The following is a 17,982-nucleotide window of genomic DNA, read 5'->3' on the forward strand; positions in this document are numbered from 1 at the left end:
ATTTGTTTCAAAAACATGCAGTGTCTTTGCTACAAAGGCTGTTGGCACAAATAAAGGTGTAACATTGACAAAGCATGGTACAGTAAAACAATATGTCCAACCTCTTGACTGTTCAGTGCTTCCAAACATGACAAGCTGATTGCATCTTCCTCTGTGCTAAAAAGTGATGCAATCCACAGAGGTTGACAGCCTATAACTTAGCATTGAAAATCCTTTGCAACAAAACGCCATACAAGCCAGAGTGTGACAGCGTCCAAGTAACTACCAAGTGAGCGAGGGATAAGAAATGAAAAGGCATAGCTTGCATTCTATGTAGATGTATGTATGCCCTTATGCACAATGGAACTTGGTGGAAGCCTGCAAATCATTAATGTTCCTAATTTCCTAAGCAAAGTCCTGAAGGATTGAAATAGTGTGCGAATTGGTCTGAAAGCAGGCATGATGATATAGTGAGCCTTGTGGTTTGCTGATGCCAACTTGTGTGGCCGAAAGGTGGAGGAAGTGGTGTAAATGGAGTATACAGAGATACTGTGATGAAGACGGAACTGGATGAAGGCTAGGAGAAGCAAACAGAGAGCCACTATCACCAGGTAACTGCTGACTTACAAATTAGGAATTGGCACTGTCCTGTTTCCCAGAGAGAGAGAACAGGAAGCTGCATAGAAGTGAGGTAAATTGGGTTATTAACAAAATTCTAATCCATGGAAATAAGGTGGTCACTGCTTAGTAATGAAATTCTGAACTTGCTGTTTAAATCTTAAGTGAAAAGTCAGAATGTTTTCCTGACATCCAGATTCTCATTTTGGCCACAATTTTTCTGATTTTCTTGTGAGTGGCCACACTGCTTAAGGGAATGGAAAATTGTAAGGGATTCCCTTATATATTACAAGCTTTTGAGGGTTCATTTCCTTCTCTTGTTGAGATCAGATTAAGTACGCCACAGCTCTCTGGAATTGACTTCAATTTCCTGTGTTGCCACTATTCCATAGGGTATGAGGTTTGATGGGGATCCTTCTGCTACCTTTTTGGTGAAGCAATCCTTGAAGATTCCTTCAAATACCTCACACTAGTGCTCTCAGCTCATGCTTAGACATCACTGCACTTCCACCTAATTGTTCCAAAATCAAGAATACCTGGTTCTAATGGCCTTATCCTCCTTAACCTGGCTTTGGACAGGGCTGCTTACCTTCAGTCTACTTTCTGGCCAACTGCTTTTCAATGTGATGATTACTATAGACTTCTTCCTGTAACGCCAAGCCAGGCAAATCTACCAGCCTCTGTTCCCTCATGACCTCGGTCTCCAAAAACAGCACAAGCTCATACTGTTGGCATCACTCTGCTTCGCAAACTAACTATCCAGCCAACTTGGAAAACTGACCAACATTGGGCTAGTAATTCAGAATCCAGACAAATATTCTGAGGACATGGGTCATCCCACTGCGGAGGATGATGAAAATTATTGTCAATATCTGGTATTAAAAACTGGCTTAATGGCAACATGTAAGCAGTTCAATTGTCATATCCTAAATTAATCTCGTCCCATTTGCCATCACCTAGCCCATATCCCTCTAAACCCTTCCTATTCATGTACCCATCCAGATGCCTTTTAAATGTTATAATTATTCTAACTTCCAGCAGCTTATTCCATTCACACACCACCCTGTGCGTGATAAAGTTGCCCCTTAGGTCACTTTTATATCTTTTCCCTCTCACCCTAAACCTATGCCCTGGAGTTCTGGACACCCTAACCCAGGGAAAAAACCTTGTCTATTTACCCTATCCATGCCCCTCATGATTTTATCAACCTTTTATAAGGTCACCCCTCAGCCTCCGACTCTCCAGGGAAAACAGCCCCAGCCTATTCAGTTTCTCCCTGTAGCTCAAACCCTCCAATCCTGACAACATCCTTGTTAATCTTTTCTGAACCCTTTCAAGTTTCACAACATCCTTCTTATAGGAGGGAGATCAGAATTGCACACAATATTCGCAAAGTGGCATAACCAATGTCGTGTACAGCTGCAGCATGACCTCCAAACTCCTATTCTCAATTTCTTTCATCTCAGGAACGAAAGGGCAAATTTCAGCATTACTGTTTACAATCTTGATACCGGTAATACTTTTATTGGTTTCAGGAGATTTAAAGTCTTCAGATTGTGAACATTACAACAGCTGTGATCTTTAAATGTAAATATTGGCCAACTCCTTTTCAGGAATACATTTTGAGACTTCCCTCTGATCCTTACTAATTACCATTTAGTCAGGTAGACTCAAGCACAGACCACATTATCCCTTCCATTTACCCTAAATTTCACGATAAACTCTGCAATTATAACCCTCTCACAATTCAAAAGATACAGTCCAAAAAGAATAATCTGAACATCACTATTTTAACAATGAAGCATGAGTTTGCCATTAAATGTACTCAATAAACTTTACAGTCTACTGTAAGTCTGACTTTGAAAGAAACATCTAGCATTTACTGTATGCTTAGCACATCCCAATGGATTAAGATTTGAAGTAAAAAGAAGAATGTTGGTCAGGAACATTCAAGAAAAACTCCTTGTTAGTCTTCAGATTGTGCCATGGGATCTTTTTTGCCCACCTGAGCTGACAAATGAGGCCTTGATTTAATGATGTACCTGAAGATGACACTGTCAATAACACTGTCCTTCATCAGTACTGTACTGAAGGGTAAGCCTAGATTATGTTTTCATGTCCTCAATGGGGCTAGAAGTCATGTCCTAAAAATTCACAGTTAGCTAAGAAGCTAGAAATTGAAAGGCAACAATATTTAGTTTGAATACTTTAAGTATTCAAATTAAGTGGGTGTCAACAGAAAGAATTGATTCTTGCTTTTTAAAGCAATAAAAGGCAGCAGGTAATGGAAAATAATTTCTCTGGGGGCTCCTTGATATTGTAATTTTGGTGGAATATTGCTTGAAATGCTGGAGAAATAGTATAGAGAGCTGTTTCCTGGGTGTTCTGCTGATCATCTATTCAGCTACACGGAAATTCAGGTGAACAAGAATAACAGCAAGTCTCATGTCCATACATTTTGTAGCATAAATAACATCATAATTATTGATCAGGAATGACTCTCTTCCACTCTTAGGGGGAGTCCGTAGGTGGCTGTATAGACCAATGCGGCTTCCACAGGTTCTGTTACACTTGGGGCAGAAGGTGGTCACAGGAATGGGTGGGTGTGGTAGCACTCTCCTTTCACGGTTTTCACCTGGCTTCTGCTTTCTCCTGACAGCAAGTCTCAAAGTGATCAACACCTTCCCCAGATGCTCCTCCTTAATTTTGGACAGTTGTGCACAAGTGATTCCCAGGTGTCTGTGGGATTGTTGCACTTCACCAGTGAGACCTTGAAGATATCACTGAAGTACTTCCTCTGTCCATCGGGGGTTCGCCTGCTATTTCAAAGCTGGGAGTCGAGCACCTGCTTGGAGACTCTTGTGTCAGTCATGAGGACGATGTGCCCAACCCATCGTAGCTGATCACTGGTAATTAGCGTCTCAATGCCAGGGCTGTCGGCCTGTTCAAGGTTGCTAGTGTTGGTGTGTCTTTCTTTCCAGCGGGTTTGCAGGATCTTATGCGGGCAGCGTTAGTGGTACTACTCCGGCACCTTGAGGTGTCTGCTGTAGACAGTCCATGTCTCAGAGACACATGGGAGGGATGGAACCACCACAGCTCTGTACACCATAATCTTGGTGTCGGATCTGACGTTTTTGTTTTCAAACGCCCTTTTCCTCAGGCGACTGAAGACTGCTCTAGCACATTGGAGGTAGTGGTGGATCTTGTCATCAATAGCTGCTTTGGCCGACAGGATACCCTCAAAGCTTTGGAAGTGGTCAATGTTGTCTAAGGCCTCCCCGTGGACTTTGATGATCAGGGGTTTGTTCCACAATGCCAGGCAAGTCTGGAACTCTCACATTGGCTGGGGAAACTCTTTAGGTCTTAGTTTAGAAGATTCAAATAATATTGAAGAAGTGTTTGAACATTAATTTTGTTAAGCTAACCAAAACTGTGACTTTTTTGTCACTGAAGTTGACTATCTCAACAGCCCTTTGACTCTTTTTAGTGAGTACTAAAGTGAGGTGCCCAGGGTCAAGTTTGCATCTATCACTTTCAGTATTAGTCATAATAGTAGTACCAGTGATAGGAATGGACAATGGAGAACAGATTATGCCTCTATCTTCCAATCTATATCTTTGAGATTTTTTTTAGGGTGATGCAATGCCTCAGAAGGAAATTGTAAGATATCTGGTACTGTCTTAATATAATGAATCTCATAGCTTCTTGCCTACATCAAACCATGAGTGCGTGATATGCAGACATTGCTTCTGAAATTACATATTGACATCAATCTTTCCTGTGTATTTTATATAGAAATAAGTAACTTGCATTCACGTAGCTTGTTTCACATCTCCAGAATGTCTCAACATGTATTCTGTACACCAAATTGCAGCCAATTTGACACACAGCAAGATGCATGAACAGCAAGTGAAAGGATGATCAAAACTATTCAGAAACTTTGGATGCATTTGGTGTTGAGTTAAATTTATATCATGGAGGCAGGAAACAGAAACCACATTTGTTATCAAGTTCAAAATATTCCTTTAGAAAGAAATTGACTAAAGTTAAGATTTTCACCCAAGTATGCCCTGAATGTTCCATGTCTGATTAAGGGTGGCAGGCAGCAGGTTGTCAATGATGATGAAATTCAGAAGCCTTTCAGTTTTAGACCAGCATTCAATTGCAGTATAGGGTTAAGTTTTGGGACAGCACTTCAACAAGGTACCCTCACAGCCATTGTTTAAAATAACCAAGTAAAAACAAATTGAAGAAAAATTCAGTTCACCACTTTGGTGGAGGTAGTGAGTGCATGTATATGAAGGGAAACTCCTCAACTAGCTGCTCTTTAGCCTGCATCAGTGAAAGTTTGGTGATCAGACACCAAAATCTTCTCCCACTAGTCTACATCTGTTCCTTGCTTCAAGTTGGTTTGAGTGGAGTATCGAGGAAAAAATTCAGCTCATACTGTCTGTGGCAGCATAAATCTATCATGCCATACCGTAAATATGGTATTCTTTGATGAATTTGCAGAGTATCCCATTCTATTGATCATGGCAATAAATGACTCAATATAATCATCATGCCCTGTTAGCGAGTGTATATGCTATGTCACTTAGGTTTGCCTCATTCAGTGTGTCTGTAGGTGCTTTTATGATTATCTGGGAGCAAGACAGATGCTTGTGTGTGTGTGTGTGTGTGTGTGTGTGTGTGTGTGTGTGAAGAAAGTGAAAGAGAGAGAGAGAGAGAGAGAGAGAGAGAGAGAGAAAGAAAAAAGAGAGAGAGAGATGAAGAATCTTTTAGATTTTTGAATCTTATTAGGAGGCTGAGCCATAAAGACTACAAAAGTTACAGATTGAATTGTACTGATTCAGTTAATTATTCATCTCAGTCAAGGTTGCAATTTAGAGTCTACAAACAATCTTGGTGTTAAGGACTAGGAAAGGGAAATCAAATTAGTCATTCTTCATTATTTTACCATTGACTCTTGGTACAGTCCTTGCAGACATCCACATAAAATGATTGCACACAGTCACCCACTAATCCCTGTCCGCTCTATCCCAAACTGTTAAGTAGAATGACTACTTGGGTGAAGTATTAGTGAGTATCCAGTATCTTTGGCTCTTGCTGAAGATGATCACAATGTGTTTTGAAAAAAATGGTAAAATCCATAGCAGGGAAAAAGTCAGAAAAAAAATTGATACTATGTCTCAGTTTTGATGCTTACATCTCTCAATCAAAATTAAAATTGCTTATTCTTCCTGAGATCCATCATAGCATTTTTACACAAATAACACATAGTAATTAACTATGAAAAAATTCCAAAAAGTAAATTATTACTTCTGCTTACAAATGATTATAATACAGGAAAATGAATATTTAATTATCAGACAGGTCCGCCATTGTTGAACTTATTTTGATAAGTATTTCATCACCAAACAAAGCGAACCAAAAGGAGAATGTGTAACCACACTCACCATCACAGAATCATTCATATCTCTCATCTGAAAGACGTCCATGCACACCTCGGTTCGGTTCGGTGGTAAGTTTGGCACAGCCTCATTGCTGCCAGAGAGGTTGGTTTGTGGGATATCGAAGTATGTACTGTCTGGTTCTCTGGGGAAAAAAATTCCACTGTTTACGAAATGAAATTGACATCAAGCTCAGATTTGCCAACTTTATTCATTCTCATTTGATAGATAGCAGCTGAAGAATCATTTAATTGATTTAGGATTGAAGACATTTTAAAAATATTTAATGCATTTTGCATTCATCAAATGGAGGGGCATAAATACTGTGAAATGAAAACCTTCATAGAAACAGTGTAAGAATGAAACACATTGAAGGTCAAAAATACCATGAGTAATCCTGATCTGGTAAGTCAAGTCCTTTGACGCTGATAGTCTAATTTTGTGCTTTTTTAAAATCATCAAAATCATCTTCAATAACTATTAGGTAATAATATTCTGCAGAAAAAAAAATTGAGAACTGCATTAGAGCCTAGGAGTCAGTTTTAAACAAGAACTTTTTTAACCTACCTAATGCCATCTGGGATGGGAAAGACAGTAGTAGCAGGGAATATTTACCTTACAAAATACACCTTATTAACAACCTACTAAGCCCCATTAGCATTTGTCATATCCGATTCTATCCTCATTTTACCACATGCCATTCCTGGAACAATTCACCACTCACCAAATATCCACTGAAAGAACAGCATTCCTTGCATCCACATCATTTTTAAAAAGCTGCTGTTCAATTCAACAAGTGGTGGCAATCTGGTGTTACCCTTTAATGGCAACAAAATGGCACAACAGCTACATATCCACACTGCTCATGGCACATAGCAGGGCTAACATTCGCTCACATATACGACTCTAATTCTAGATGCTATTTAACTCGCAGGCTAAATAGTTTACCTGTCCTTAGCTACATCACATCTAAACTCCCTCTCAAAGTCTCAGATACTCCATCTCTAATGTCCACTGCTCACCCAAATTTGTCATTGTCCAGGAGGGGATCATCATATACAGGCAAGCAATCAGACAATTCCAAACATAAACAAACAGTTATTGACAGCAACCAAACATGAACACAAATGATACAAATAGAGGCTGCAGTTTGCCCCATAATGCAAACCAAATGCCTGCTTCATGAATAATAAGTACTTCACAGTTCATTATAGTCTTCTGAACCCAACTCACATCTACTGAAACTGGGTGTCAATCTGATCCTATCTGGCTTATTGCACCCCATGCTGTTAAACTCTGTCATGAACAAAGAAAGCTTCCTTTAGCTCAATCTCTATTCTGCACTGTGGCACTTGATTGGCCAGGATCTGCTGGAGGTGTATGTCAGTATGCTTCTGGCAGGTACCATGAGTGAATCCATGAGGAAAAGCATCAATCACCCTCATCTACAAGCAGAAGGGGGAGAGGGAGGAACTCAGAAATTGGAGACCAATCTCACTATTGAATGCGGATTACAAAATTTTGTCAAAGGTTAATCGCCAACCGGGTCAGGTCTGCTCTGGGGTCAGTGATTCACCCTGACCAAACCTGTGCTGTACCGGGCAGGAAGATCGCCGAGAGTCTCTCACTCCTCAGGGATATAATCGCCTACATGCAGGACAGAGGGTTGGACACTTGCCTCATCAGTCTGGACCAGGAGAAAGCCTTTGACAGGATATCACACACATATATGAGAGATGTTCTCTCCAAAATGGGCTTTGGGGAGGGAATCTGCAATTGGATCAGACTGCTCTACACCAACATTGTCAGTGCAGTCTCAATCAATGGGTGGGAATCAGATGACTCCAGATCTGACTGGGAAGTTAAGCAGGGCTGCCCTCTCTCTCCCGCCTTGTTTGTGTGCTGCATAGAGCCATTTGCCGAGTCCATTAGGAATAATGCGAGCCTGAGAGGGGTGACTATTCCTGGCAGCGGTAGCCTACAAGTTAAGGCCTCCCTGTACATGGATGACGTCGCTGTTTTCTGCTCGGATCCGCTGTCCATGCACAGACTCATGTGCATATGTGACCAGTTCGAAACCGAGGCAAGAGCGAGGCCATGCTCTTCGGGAACTGGGCCGACCAATCCTCGATCCCCTACACCATCAGGACCGACCGCCTGAAGGTGTTGGGTATTTGGTTCGGAGGTGGGGGGGGAGGTGGGGGGGTGGGGAGAGAAACTGGGGCATGTGCCAAGTCTTGGGAGAACCATATCAGCAGAGTGAGGCAGATGGAAGCTTCGGTCACTCTCCATCGCGGGAAAAAACCTGGTCATCAGGTGTGAGGCACTGTCATTGCTGTTATACGTGGCAAAGGTCTGGCCTATTCCCAGAACCTGTGCCAATGCAGTCACCCAGGCCATCTTCCATTTTATATGGAGATCAAAGATGGACTGGGTCCGAAGGGACTCAATGTATATAGATCTGGGCAACGGGGGAAAAATACACCCGATGCCACCCTCACCCTGATAGCCACCTTTGTGTGTGGCTGCATCAAGCTGTGCGTGGATCCCCAGTACGCAAACACCAAGTGTCACTGAGGTTCGACCTGTCCCCGATGTTGCGAAGGATGGGCCTGGCCTCGCTGCCGCGGAACGCTCCGAGTAGTTGGACCGTTCCGTATCACCTGTCCTTCGTGGAGAAATTTATGAAGAAAAACACCTTTGACCACAAGTCCATTAGGAAGTGGTCAGCACGTAGTGTCCTTGAGACCCTTCGGGAAAAGGAGAGGGCGGATCCTATCGAGCGGTTCCCTGAGCAGACTGTCAAAGCCATTTGGCAGAATGCCTCATCGCCAGAACCTTCCAACAAGCACCAAGACATGGCTTGGCTGGTGGTGAGAAGGGCTCAGCCTGTGAGATCCTTTATGCACACCCGGACTCTCAGCCGCACCGCATGCTGCCCTCAAAGCGGCTGCAGGGGGGACGAGACTGTCACACACCTCCTTCTGGAATGTGCCTATGCAGAAGAAGTCTGGAGAGGAATGCAGTGGTGTTTGTTGAGGTTCGTCCCGAGCAGTGCCGTGATGCGGGACTCCGTGCTCTAGGGTCTGTTCCCCGGACGCACACCGAGACAAACATCAACTGTGCCTGGAGTATCATCAACTCGGTGAAAGATGCTCTTTGGGCGGATCGAAACCTGTTGATCTTCCAGCTGAAGGAGTTGACCCCGACTGAGTGTTGCAGACTGGCACATTCCAAGGTCCAGGACTACGTGTTGAGGGACACGCTGAAGCTTGGGGCAGCTGCCGTCAAGGCGCAGTGGGGAAAGACCACCGTGTAACATCTGCCTGCCTAAGAACAGGGGGCCCACCCAGTCATTTGGGCTCTGCTGACGCCTCAGCAGAAGAGCTGGATAGTAAAATGTACAGACTTGTATACAGGAAAAATAAATTTCGATATCTGTATCGAAAGCAATATAATGTGTGCATAAAAATGGCATGACCAATTGTATAGAGATCCAAATAATTTCATAAATAAAGTATATTTTTGAAATAAAAAAAAACTTTGTCCTTCTGAGATGACAGACCCCACTCCCCTCAGTATGGATCAGTCTGCCTTATCGCCTATTTGAATTGTGCAGAGCGCAGCAAGCCAAAGCGGGGTAGCACACTGTGTTTGGACTACAATAGAGGGGACTCCAACTCAGATTGTTTAAACTGCAGATTCACTGCTTCAGCAGCCCTATTGTCTGAATCATCATGGCCCCAGTCAACGCATGTGCACCAACTTATATCAAAAACGGGGTGCCTCCTGTGTTCTGATCCTGTTTGTAGACTTTTATTTGTACATTTCCTGGTCTGTCGTGTTTATTCTGGATATCAAGAATTCAAGGACATTCGAAGAACAGGATGATTCCTCTTTCTTAAAGCAAAGTACACTACAAAATTACTGCAAATATTTTATCCATACAATGCTTGCAATCACAATTTGTGGGCTTATCTCGAGATCAGACTAAAAGAGGTGATCAGCAAGTTCCATCTCAACTTCCAACCGTTGATCAGACAATCCCCTCTGACTGCACTCTGAGGCAATCTATCTTATAAACACTTTCCTTACACACAAGTATAGGAAGGTGTTCAACCCTTGATATTATCCAGACTCCAGTAACTGATCAGTTTGGTCATTGGCAAGCATCATAAATGTATGTGATCACCAGACCTGGTTTGATTTTTTGCTCATTAAGACTTGCTTGTTTCTGTCAGAAATAGGCTTATCCCTTGATTGTAATGAACTTTGATCTCAGTTATTGCTTACTCAGCTATTGTTACTTTTATGTCATCCAACACAGCACAATTCTATGATCAGATTCTACGTTTAGCTGATAAGTAGTCCACATTATTAGATCTGATTCACTGGGTATCTTTCAAAGGACTCCAGCCTTTTAGAGTTACAATTTAGCCCATTACTGTTGAATTAGAAACTAATCCAAACACACATTTATTCAGATACAGAAACTTTAAAACCAGTGACCTTTCTAATCATTAGGTGATAAACCTGATGGATTGACTTTTTCCATCAAGGGTAATTACATATTTTTTTCTTCTCATTTCATTTTGACTACTCTCGCAAAGGTCAATTTCTACACTCCCCATCCCAGAACCATAATCAACTATAAAACTTGTCACCACATTCATTACAGTCTGTGGTCATATTAATGAGATATGATGGAGTGGTGTTCCCTCCAACACTCACTACCCTTACTACCCTTGGAATTTACACAAGTGATGAAATACTTTTGACCAGAAATTTCCTCCTTTTAGGTTAATTCTGATAACTCCTGCATCACTGCAATGACAATGTTTGATTTCCACGTGTTAGTGGTATGGTGCAATCCACGTTTGACTTGCATTTGATGCCTAAGCATGTTCATTCTGCATGCATTGTAAAGAATTGAAGAAATAATTGCTAATGAAATGTAGCTGATTTCCAATGGCAGGCTTGTTTTTGGACCTGCAATGTCCTAGCAGCCAGTAGATGTGGATCCAACATTTTGGCCTGCCACAGCGACACTGACTCCATCCTCCCTTGACGTTGTTCAAACTATTTTCCTGTTGCACTTTGCATCTTGAGAATGAAAAGTAATGGTGAGGAATTCAACTTGCTGTGACACCGTCAGCACCAGGCTCTGCCTTGTAAATAGATAACCCCACCTCATATTCCCTTTTAATCCACTCTACCCTGAAAGCACATTTGCACCCATGGCCCCAATGTACAGACACACTATATTGAACTTTGCCTCCAAATGTCCTCCATGCACACCCCCATTGTCTCCTAGAGGCCACAGTGGTGGCCACTGTGAATAACTCCTGCCATCATCTACCATGTCCTCTGATGCTGTTCTGCGTGCTCCCTCACACCTCGAGTTCACTCACATCACTATCATTGATCCACCACCACAAATCCCTCTGTTTCTTTCCCTCCCCCAACCTGGATGCCACTAGCTCTTTTGGCAGTGTTTCCCCAACTGTCTATACAGGCCCCCATTTCAGCTTCCTTAATGATCAATGAATGGACAACCAAGAATAAATAGGAGTCTTGGAGCGGCATGGTTGCTCAGTAGTTAGCATTGCTGCCTCACAGCACCAGGGACCTGGGTTCGATTCCCACCTACCTGTGTGGAGTTTGCACATTCTCCCTGTGTCTGCGTGGGTTTCCTCTGGGTGCTCCGGTTTCCTCCCACAATCCAAAAATGTGCAGATCAGGTGAATTGGCCCATGCTAAACTGCCCACAGTGTTAGGTGTGTTAATCAGGGGTAAATATAGGGTAGGGGAATGGGTTTGGATGGGTTACTCTTCGGAGGGGCGGTTTGGATTTGTTGGGCCGAAGGCCCCGTTTCCACACTGTAGAGAATCTGAATCTGATCTGATCTGATTGAACGTAATAATGATGAGCAGAACTAGACAATTCAGCCCTCTGTGCCTGCTCTGCCATTAAACATGATCATGTGGATGTGGTTTACATGGACTTCAGTAAGGCTTTTGACAAGGTCTCCTATGGAAGGCTGGTCCAAAAGTTAACAGCCCATGGAATCCAGAGCAAGTTGGCAATCTGGATCCAAAACTGGCTTCCAAATAGGGCAAAGGATGATGGTGGAGGGTTGCTGTGTGATTGAAAGCCTGTGACCAGCCAGTGGTTACCAAAGGGATTGGCTCTAGGACCTTTGCTTTTTGTTATGTACTTCATGACTTGAATGTGAATGTAGAAAGTCTAATTATTAAGTATGTAGCTGATACTAGTTGCACTGGGGAAGATGCAGAGGCGATTTACCAGGATATTGCCTGGGATTAAAAAAAGGTGTCAGTTATGAGAAGAAACTGGATAGGTTGGGTTTGTTTTCTTTGGGAACAGAGGAGGCTGGGGGCGGAATCTTATTGATGCACTATATTAGAGAGGCATTGATAGGATAGATCATGAGAATCTTTTTCCCCATGGCAGACTTGCCTAAGATCAGCCGAATAGGTTTAATGTGAGGATTAAGTGGCCTAGAGGAGATCTGAGGAAGTATCTTTTCACCCAGAGGGTAGGAGAAATATGGAATGCATTGCCCCAGAGGGTAGTGGAGGCAGATACTCTTGCATCATTTAGAAAGCATCTGGGTAAGCATTTAAAATGCCAGGACACAGTAGGCAATGGACCAAGTGTTGGTAAATGGGATTAGTGTAGTTTGGCGTTTGTTGATCAGCATAGACATGGTGGGCTGAAGGGCCTGTCCTATGCTGTATGTCACTCTGACCCTACCTATGACTCAATGACTGTATTCACCCAGAGACCTTAACCAATTTGATGAATGGCCTTTAGACAGAGTCCTGACCACTGTCTTTGCAGCTCCCCAACTGATGGTATGTCATTAGGAGATAGTGAGACTGCAGATGCTGGAAAGTCAGATTGGATAAAGAGTTGAGCTGAAAAAGCATAGCAGGTCAAGCAGCATCAGAGAAGAGGGGCAGTCAACATTAATCAGTCCTGATGAGAGGTTCTGTCCAGAAACTTCGATTCCCCTCCTCCTCTCATACTGCTTGACTTCCTGTGCTTTTAGCAGCTCAACTTTTCATCCACTCTGATGGTATGTCATTTCCCTGAGTGCAGATACTGACCCTACAGAACAAACTGTTGCTATCATGGACTGCAGTCAGACAGATTACCCTGACTGTGAGCAATTCTAACCAACAAATGATTGTGGCCAAGCCCCTGTTGTGTCCCTGACTGAAGTACCAAAAACACCCCCCCACCCCATCCCCCCATGACTGGACTGAGGACTGGCCCCAACCTATTTCTTTTATGGCCATTCAATTGAATAAATTTATAATTTGTTTGATACAGACAGCTGGCACATGCTGCAGGCATTAGATTGATGACGACTCAGTATACCACACAACTAGATTTCCAACCGGGTAACAGGTCCCTTCTGGCAAGCATTAGAAGCAGTCCAATCAGTGTAAAAGAGCACATTAGTGTGGCAGCACTAATAGCTTTTGATTCTGGCTGAAGGGCCAAGGCACTAACAGGCATGGCATGCTGAGAGAACACCGAAGGAGACAAGCTGCTAAGATGGAGATTGGTTGAAACGGTGAGCTGGGTGCCTGTCTCTGCATGCAAAGCGTCCCTGCTTTTTAATGCTGGTTGCCAGTGTGCCCTGCAAAGGAGGCCTGTTCTTCCGAAGCAGCCTATAACTGGATCAGGAAAGTGTAATGATGTTTGGGAGTGGTTGGCAAATGTCAAATGCCAATGTCTGTGGGCAGGGGGTGTGTGCAGCTGGTAGCCATGGATCATACCCTAAGATGCTGTTTGGTGCTGAGCAGCAGGAAGGGTTCTTGCATCCTTAGCGAGCTGAAATCACCAGCTCCTCACTCACCTCTATTTTGGGAATCTTCAACTTTAGCTTGTTTGACATGTTTGGGAAAATGGGAAGCTGAGTATTAGTGAGTTGCATTCTAATAAGGCATTTAGCAAGTTTATAATCCCCCTTAATTGGCATCTTGCTGCTGACTAGTGCGAAATTTGCCTGGTTGCTCAGGAAGAGCAGAAATGATGCAGCAAGATGCTCATGATGTTGAGATACTCCTTCCCAGATTTCTTGTCCAATTTTGTCACATATCTCTCCATAGCCCATGTTGCTTTAGCCACTGTAGGATTCCACCCATTATAATATTCAAATGGCCAACCCACTTCCTTAGAGTAAGCCAGCTGCCCAACTTACATGTGCCCCACTTCACCTGACAAAGGAGTAGCGTTCTAAAAGCTTGTGATTTCAAATAAACCTGTTGGACTGCAACCTGATGTCATGCGACTTCTGATGTTGTCCACACCAGTCCAATACTGGCACCACCTCCACATTATGGCTTCCATTAAAACGTGAAGCAGAGGTGCAATGTCAGGATTCCGAACTGAACTTTAATCCTCCCAACTGGACCTAAACTTGCCTGATTTGTGGGGTTAAACACCACACTCCCCATTTACAGAAAGAAACAGAGTTGCAGACTTACAAACTGCTCCAGAGATGTTCAAATGTAGGGCCTTCATCTGCTGGTGAAGATTGGGACATCTTGGCTATGGGATGATCCAATGATGGGTGAAGTATTCTGTGATCAAAGTAAACAGTTATAAACAAACAGTTACATCATGAATGATGGACATATTTTTGATTATTTTGACATGTGTTATTAAATGAAATGATTATTATAATCCAATTTGTGTGCCTGTTCAGCACATCAGCTTCAAGATTCTCTTTCCAAACCCTTCCACTATCTCTTCAACTTTATCCAAGCGATATTCTCCAGCCATATGTTGGAATCATTTATGACAATCGAGAAGAACTAGCTAATCAAATAGACAAGTTTACATTTGGGGATATAATTAATTACAAGAAATTAGATATATATTTTTACTAATTCATGTTATTAAAGATCTTTGGTATCAATGCAACAGGAAAATATTGATACTTCAACCTTTTCTCAAAGGTGTCCTTCTTTTGAATATAAGATTGGTCCAGTTTACTGTGGAAATCTCTTAAACAAGTGAAGATATCATTTTCCAGACTCAAAGACTCATTAATATCCATATGATTTATTAAAAACAACATTCAGTGCACATAATTAATATGAACCCAATTAATGTTAGACCTTGCCTGATGTCTGATCATGGTTCTGTCAAAAAACAGAGTGCGCACATTGGTGATAGTTTGCATGCATATACAGAGGTGAGATGAAAGTTTCTTAAGTTATGAATTATTTGAGGACTGATCTTAGTAATAATTGCTTTGTCTCCTGCACACTGCACTTTGTGCTACACTTAATATTGCAGTTGGCTCTCAGACATTATTCAGTTGTTTTAATGCTGTGTCCTTTCATTTGCTAAAACTTGTAGATTGATCTAAAAAAGCTCCAATTGATAAAATCATCTTGATGCTCCCATTTATAAAAGTGAATGCATGGCACTAAACTTAGCCTCACAGGATAGCGAATGCCACAGTCTTTGCTGAGTAAGCTGATCTCAACTGGATTGATATTGACATAAAAGTAGGCCAACTAGTCCATTGAGCCTTCTCTGCCATTCAATAAGATCATGGCTGATCTTTTTGTGGACTCAACTCCACTTACCCGCCAGCTCAACATAACCCTTAATTCCCTTACTATTCGAAAATCTATCTTTGTCTTAAAAGCATTCAACAAAGTAGCCTCAACTACTTACCTGGGCAGGGAATTCCACAGACTCACAACCTTTTGGTGAAGAAGTTCCACCTCAACCCAGTCCTAAAGCTATTTCATAAAGCTAAGGATCCCTTATGCCTTAGCCTTATTAATTACTTTCTCAACATGTCTGCCACGTTCAGCAATTTCTGTACATATAATTCTTTTGCTACTATGCCACCTTTACAATAGTTTCTTTTTTTGGCTCCTCTTCACTCTTTCTAACATAACATATAACTTGTTGCTGCAGCAACTTTCATGAGACATGCCTGCCCTTTCCACAAGTCGATGTTTCTTTGAAGTCCATCCCTATCCTTCTCACAATTCACATTATGTCCTAGTTTTCAGTCATCTGCAAATGTTGCAGTTGCATCTGTTAACTCAGACCAAATTAATTGATATAGATTAAGAAAATCAGGAGGTCCAACTGAACCTTGATGAAGCCCAATAGATACATTTCTCAAGTTTACAAAATAAACATTTACCACAGCACTCCAATCCTGTCACTTGCCCAATTTTGCAATTTGCTGTCATTTTCCCTTTCATTTTATGGGCCTCAATTTTGCTGGAAATTCTGTTATTTGTCACTTTATCAAACACCTTTAATGATATAGCTTATCGGACATCGCGTACTGGACAGAGCAGAAATGTCCACCAATTAAATATTGGGAAGACCGACACAATTGTAGTTGGTCTTGCTCCAAATTCTACTCCCAGCTGTATTTGAGATTAAATCAGTCTGTCTATATTTATAAGGTAAAAACAATGACTGCAGATGCTGGAAACCAGATTCTGGATTAGTGGTGCTGGAAGAGCACAGCAGTTCAGGCAGCATCCAAAGAGCTTCGGAATCGACGTTTCGGGCAAAAGCCCTTCATCAGCTTTATTCCTGATGAAGGACTTTTGCCCGAAACGTCGATTCCGAAGCTCCTTGGATGCTGCCTGAACTGCTGTGCTCTCCCAGCACCACTAATCCTGTCTATATTTATGCCACTACTGATCCAAAGACTAGCCACATATTCTCATTACAACCACATATTCTCACCATCACTAAAACCTGTCTATTGTAACCTACATAACATTGTTCAAATTTGCCCCTCTCTCAGTTTATCTGTTGCTCAAAACCTCATTCATGCTTTCCTTAACTTTAGACTTGGAGAAAGTGAGGACTGCAGATGCTGGAGATCAAGTCAAAAATTGTGGTGCTGGAAAAGCATAGCCGGTCAGGCAGCATCCGAGGAGCAGGAGAGTCAATGTTTTGAGCACGAGTTCTTCCTGGTGAAGAGCTCATGCTTGAACCGTCGATTCTCCTGCCCCTCAGATGCTGCCTGGCCGGTTCAACTTTAAACTTGATTATTTCAATACACCCAGTCTCCTTTATTCTATAATAAAAATAACATCGCCCAAAACTCTGCTGCCCACATCATAACTCACAGCAAATCTTGTTCCCCCATCACCCATGCTTGATAACCTACATTAGCTCCTGGTCATGCAACAAGGGGATTTTAACATATATCCCACATTTTCAAGACAGTCCATGGCCTTTGCCCTTCATACCTGAGAAAGGTCCTTCAACCCTATAGTCGTCCAAGAGATCTGTGATCTTCTTAATCCAGTCTCTTCTACAATTATAATTGTTTCATTAGTGATAGCCAAGTTTTCAGTCCCCCAGACTCTGCAATTCCCTTCCTGCACCTTGTTGCCTCTCTGCCTCACTTTCCTCCTTTCAGATACTTCTTAAAATTTACCTTGTTACAGAATCATAGAGTTGTATAGCTATTGATCTAGAATTTGGTCACCTGACCTAGTGTCTCATGTGGCTTGGTGTCACACCTTGTTTTTAATACTCCTTTAAACACTTTAGAATGTTTCATTAAATAAATAAATAAATTATATATATATATATAAAACATATTTTGGTGTTGCTTTGGAAGTCCATGTATATGATGTCATGGGGAGGACAGTGCAGGGGAGAGTGAGGGGGAGAGGGACAGAGGGAGAGGGAGAGAGAGAAAATTCACAACTAATCTTGGAGGAACTGTTGGGAGAAGTTCACAGCACAGAGTCAGATAAGTTAATTGTTGTTTTAAGTCTGTCCAAGAGAAAGGCTGCAGTAGTGAGTATAGTGGATTCTTTCTTGATTATATGTTTTTGGAGATAAGTCTCTTGATTAAAGTTAAAATATAAGCCATAGCTATTAATTTAACCT

The 17,982-nt window shown here is 42.2% G+C and overlaps 1 protein-coding gene across 11 annotated transcripts in view; it reads right to left on the reverse strand.

Moving 5' to 3' along the window:
• Positions 1-17,982, reverse strand: part of tp73 (tumor protein p73) — a 234,365-nt gene that overhangs the window by 118,735 nt on the left and 97,648 nt on the right. For all 11 annotated transcript variants that reach the window (XM_043676040.1, XM_043676039.1, XM_043676034.1 and 8 more), the window contains 2 exons: positions 14,571-14,666; positions 6,054-6,192 (listed from right to left, as the gene is read on the reverse strand). In XM_043676040.1, coding sequence (XP_043531975.1) covers positions 6,054-6,192; positions 14,571-14,629 — 198 coding nt within the window. In that variant the 5' untranslated portion in view covers positions 14,630-14,666. The remainder of the gene's footprint in view (positions 1-6,053; positions 6,193-14,570; positions 14,667-17,982) is intronic.

The sequence above is a fragment of the Chiloscyllium plagiosum genome, chromosome 34 (genome assembly GCF_004010195.1).
Source record: "Chiloscyllium plagiosum isolate BGI_BamShark_2017 chromosome 34, ASM401019v2, whole genome shotgun sequence".
NCBI lineage: Eukaryota > Metazoa > Chordata > Chondrichthyes > Orectolobiformes > Hemiscylliidae > Chiloscyllium > Chiloscyllium plagiosum.